Source organism: Spinacia oleracea, chromosome 1 (genome assembly GCF_020520425.1).
Source record: "Spinacia oleracea cultivar Varoflay chromosome 1, BTI_SOV_V1, whole genome shotgun sequence".
NCBI lineage: Eukaryota > Viridiplantae > Streptophyta > Magnoliopsida > Caryophyllales > Amaranthaceae > Spinacia > Spinacia oleracea.
Genome location: NC_079487.1, coordinates 101,481,067 through 101,486,220, shown reverse-complemented (window position 1 = coordinate 101,486,220; position 5,154 = coordinate 101,481,067). Strand labels below are relative to the sequence as shown.

Genomic DNA, 5,154 nt, shown 5'->3' with positions numbered 1-5,154 from the left:
ATTTATATTCTTTTCGTATCCTTACGTTATAAATTCTTATTTAAGTTGAGTGATTATCGCAAAGGGATTTATTGTTATTTCTTCAATGAAATTCTACATATATGGTGGTTGAATTTACTACCACTAAATTTTTGTGATGCAAACAAAGTCGGAAATTGGCCCAAGGGTGGCGCCACTTTTTCCCTTAGGTCCGAAACTTTCGTGACCTTATATGTGATCGTTTTGACTTGTTTTGTTGAGTGATGCTTTAGTAATGTCGTATCCAACCCATTCTTTAAAGTTAGTCTTTTATTTTATTGAGGAGAAGGAATAATATGGCTAACCAAGGGATTGCGGATGTGGTTAGGAAATTATTTGAAGTAGTACAAAACCTAGCTCAAGTTAGAAATAACCCAGTGATTGATCCGGCTGGGGAAATTTTTAAGAAGGTGGCCCAGAGTAAGCCTCCTCTGTACCAAGGGGAAGTTTACCCAAGTATACTTGAGAATTGGTTAAGGGAGTTCGATAATGTAATAGTAGCTGTGAATTTCCCACAAAACCTTAGGGTTAATAGTGTTGTATATTACGTTATGGGAGAAGCTGATCTGTGGTGGCAAAGGTGTGAAGAGACCTTGAGAGCTACACCTAACTTTGGGTGGAAATGGTTTAAGTTTGCCTTAAGAAATAAGTTCTACCCACCTTACCTGAAAAATATGAAATCCCAAGAGTTCATTGAGCTGAGGATGGATGGGTTGTCTGTGACTGATTACTATTCTAAATTCATAGAGCTGTCTAGGTTTGAACCTGAAGAGGTGGCAACGAAAGAGCTCAGGGCTTAAAGATTCGAAAGTGGACTGACTATGGATTTACAATTGATGTTAGCTGGAGAGACTTTTACTAGTCTAGATACCCTGTATGGGAAAGCTGCCCGTTTGTATGGCATACAACTAAGGAAGAACGAAATTGGTGATAGAGAAAGGATGTTGGGAACCAAAATCAAGGTGGTAACCAACCAAACCAGAATAACTTCAAAAAGAACAAGGGGGAACAACCAATTCCAGTTCAAGGGGAACAATGGTAGAAATCGGAATAACAACTTCCACAACAGTAATGGGAATAGAAACCAGTCTGCAGGAAATGGAACAAGGGTTTATGAGTGCAGACGTTGCCATAACAATCACCCTGGAAAGGATTGTGATGGTAATCCAGTGATCTGTAGGTTCTGTGAGAAGCCAGGCCATAGGGAATTTGAATGTTGGGCTAAGAATGGGAACCCTAACCAAAACAACCCTCAGAAAAACCGCCAGAACAACAACCGGAATTACCAAAACCGGAATGGAGGGAATAATGGGTGTAGGATAATATAGATGCATAAAGCGGAATTTCAGGAAACAATTTCCTAACATCTATCACAGGATCACATGCATAACAATGATATGAATCAGATTTGATGAAAGAATAATCACCTTTGTAGCGTGTCTCCCGTTCGTATGCAAGCTTCGAAGATCTGAGAGCCCCACTCGGTGCTCCTCTACTTAGTCCACAAGCACCAATTGAATCCCACATATGCTAGTACGGAAGAGAATGATCACAATCAATCTCTTGCTTTGTTTGAGAAGAACGGCGTTTCAGAGAATGAGAGTTAGGGTTTTTGTGTTTTCCTTTTTTTTTCCAGATATTGAATGAACGTGTATTCTAAATCCCTAACATTATAACTCTTATAATGTGAAAGTTTTAGGTTAACAGGAAAACAAAGCCCAACCTACTTTCTCTTAATAGACCGGTTGCCATAGGGCCTTTTGGGCCCAGTCCAATTAGTGCTTATATGTGTGACCTCATAGGATTAATATATTGTAATCCCCCATAAATTTAGAAACATTATTTATATATTTTAACTTATAATTAATTATATTTAAATAAGAATTTACGGATTTTAGAAATAAATATATAATTAACGTATATTTATTTTATTACATTTTGAATATTTTTAACGATTTACAAAATCAAAATAATTTTAGAATTTTACGTTGAAAAGAATTGGAATTACGAAAACCGATTGAATTTAGAAAACGATCCTAATCGATTTTGGATTGAAATCCTAAAACTAAATCCTAATTCTAGCCCAATTGGGTAAAGCCCATATTATAAACCCATAACGCCCATAATCCTATCTCACGTAAAACCAAAGAAGCAGCCAAAAATCTCTCTCCTTCACCCTTCACGTGAAACAGCAACCCTATTCCCCTTCTCTTCTCACTAACGTCCTTGCTGCTGCCCAGCCGCCAGACAACCACCTCCGTCGTCGCCGATAAACCTTCGTTCTCCTTCTTCTTCGTTCCCCTTCTTCTCTTTCATTCCCTTTTCTTTCGTCTTTCCTTACTGATTAATCCCCTCCCCTTGCTCGTTTTTCACGCAGCAACCGGAACTCAGTGAGCCTCCCTCGCCGTCAGCGCAACCAGCAGCTCAGCCGCCGCACAAATCTCGACCACCGCCGTGCACGGTAGTCCCCTTTCGTTTCTCTTTCGTTTAATTTTCTTTCTCAATTCGTTCTTGATTTGCGACCCTTTATTGATGACTCGATTTGTTCCAGCCACCGAGTCGCCCCTGCGCCGCCGCCCTTGCGTCGCCGTCCTTGCGCCGCCGTCCAACCAGCGTGTTCTCTCTTCCCTTTTTGGTTAATCCTTAAACCCTAAACTAATTAATGAATTTAATTATGTTTTAATAATTTAAATTATGTTCTTGAATTTAAATTATACGTTTTTATAATTTAATTAGAATTTTTAGATTTATATATTATGTTTAAATAATATATTTAATTTTCAGATTATATAAATGCATTGAAATAATAATTTTTAATTATCTAAAGCATAAATTTGAAATCTTTAATGGTTTTAAATCATGAACGATGATTAGAGATTATTAAATTTATTGATTCAGTGTTCTAAGAGCGTAAATTGGTCTTGGTGGTTTTTTAAAAAAGGTTATATTGCTGAAAATTTAAAGTATGATGTTTGCGAAGAGTTTTCAACGAATTTCAATCACTAATTCAATAATTATTATGCTAGGAAATCAAATACTCAAGTTTTGATATTGGGGAAGGTTCTAAATATGTTTAGGATGTATTTAGAATGCTTGGTTATTGTTGTGAATGGTTATAAGTTGATTGTGAATCCTTGTTGGTTGTTTTAGGCAGAGAATTCTCCCTAGGCGACTTTTAAAAGTGTTAAAGTGGCCTATCAGTTTGTCTACACAAGGTACGTACATGCCTGTGTGCTTGGAGATGTGTGTTATTATTGAAACCATGTTGAATTTGTCGATGAACTTGGTTATGTTGAAATTTACATGTTTAATGTTGTTGGATGAACATGTTGAACATATATTTCTTTATGAGAATTATAACATGTTAGTATGGATGATTGATGCAAACATGTTGCTTGGGAACATTAGATTATTTTATATATATATATATATTGGTTTAGATTGATTGATCGTTGTTCCCTTTTAGCTTTTCACTACTGTAATCCCCCGCAAATTTACAAATTTTATTAATATATTTTAACGTATTTTAGTAATAAATATATAAGTAACGTTTATTTATTTAATTTAATTACATTTTAAATATTTTAACGGTTTATGAAATCAAAAATAATTTTAGAATCTTTATGTTGAAAAGAATTGAATTACGAAAACATGTTCGATTGACTTTGGAAAACAATCCTAACCGTTTTGGATTCAAACAAACTTAATTTTAATCCTAGCCCAAATTGGTGAAGCCCAAGATAGATAAACCCATAAGTGTTTCCTCTCATCTCCTTCAACTTCACGTGGAAAAGGAAAAAAAACCCTCTAACCCACACCAAACAAGAAAAATCACGTATTGCTGTTTCACGTGAAATTTCTCAAACCTCCTCCTTGCTTCAGCTTCCCGGAACCTCTGCGCCGTCACCTTCGGCCGCCTAACCACCGTCGGCGTTCCTCCCTTCTCCGTCGTTCCGGTACTCCTTATCTCTTCTCCTCCTTTTATTCTTTCCTTATCTCTTTCGTTTCTTTTTCCCTCACTCGTTGGTTCTGTTGATTTGAACCGGTACCTACGCGCCGCTTGCAGCCGCGACCACCACCTCGCGGCCTCCCTTGCCGCACCGCGCCGCCCAACTGTTGCAGCCTCCCTATTTTTCCTGTCACGCACGCAGTCGCAGCCCCTTGCTTGCACAACCACCTCGACGTGACTACCTTCAACCACCACCATCAGCAAGCGTCGCCCAACCTCGGCGACCACCTGCACCGTCGTCGCGCAGCCCGCCGTCGGCCAGCTTCCCTCCTCTCTCCTTTGGTTAATTTCTAAATCCTTAAAACTAATTAATGCTTTAATTACGTTTTAATAATTTAATTTATGTTTCTTGAATTAAATTTATGATTTTTTTTATTAAGTTATAAATTTTCAGATTATATATTTCGCTTGATTTATAATTAAATTTTCAGATTATATAATTGGTTTGAAACGAGAATTCGAATTATTTAAAGCACGAATTTTAAGGTTTTAATATTTTAAATTCATGTTAGGATGATTATAAGTTATTGAATTATTATTTTTATGATTTTAAACATGCTAATTATGTTTTGGAGTAGTTTGAAATTAGTTATATTGCCGGAAATTTAAAGTACGATGTTTGCAAAAGTTTTCAACGAATTTCAATCACTAATTCAATAATTATGATGCTAGGAAATCAAATGTTTAAGTTTTGATATTGGGGAAGGCTCTAAATATGTTTAGGATACATTTAGAATGCTTTATTATGGTTGCCAATGATTAGAGGTTGATTGGGATTACTTGTTGGTTGTTTTAGGCGGAGAATTCTCTTTAGGCGACTTTTGAAAGTGTTAAAGTGGCCTATCAGTTTGTTTACACAAGGTACGTACATACCTGTGTGCTTGGAATGTGTGCTAATTGTTGAAACCATGTTGAATTGTTGATGAACTTGGTTATGTTAATGTTGTTGATGCACTTAGTCAGGTTGAAATTGCATGTTTGATACTGTTGGATGAACATATTAAACCTTTATTGCATTTTGAGGATTATAACATGTTAGTATGGAAGATTGATGCAAACATGTTCGATTGGGAACACTAGAGTATTCAGTATATAATTCAGATCAGTTAATTGTTGTTCCCTTTTAG

General features: G+C 36.4%; 1 protein-coding gene across 1 annotated transcript; it reads left to right on the top strand.

Moving 5' to 3' along the window:
* The first annotated feature begins 314 nt into the window (after nt 1-314).
* Nucleotides 315-818, top strand: LOC110803285 (uncharacterized). The gene has a single exon (XM_056834378.1). The coding sequence runs from the start codon at nt 315-317 to the stop codon at nt 816-818; it is 504 nt and encodes a 167-aa protein (XP_056690356.1).
* Nucleotides 819-5,154: the final 4,336 nt, after the last annotated feature.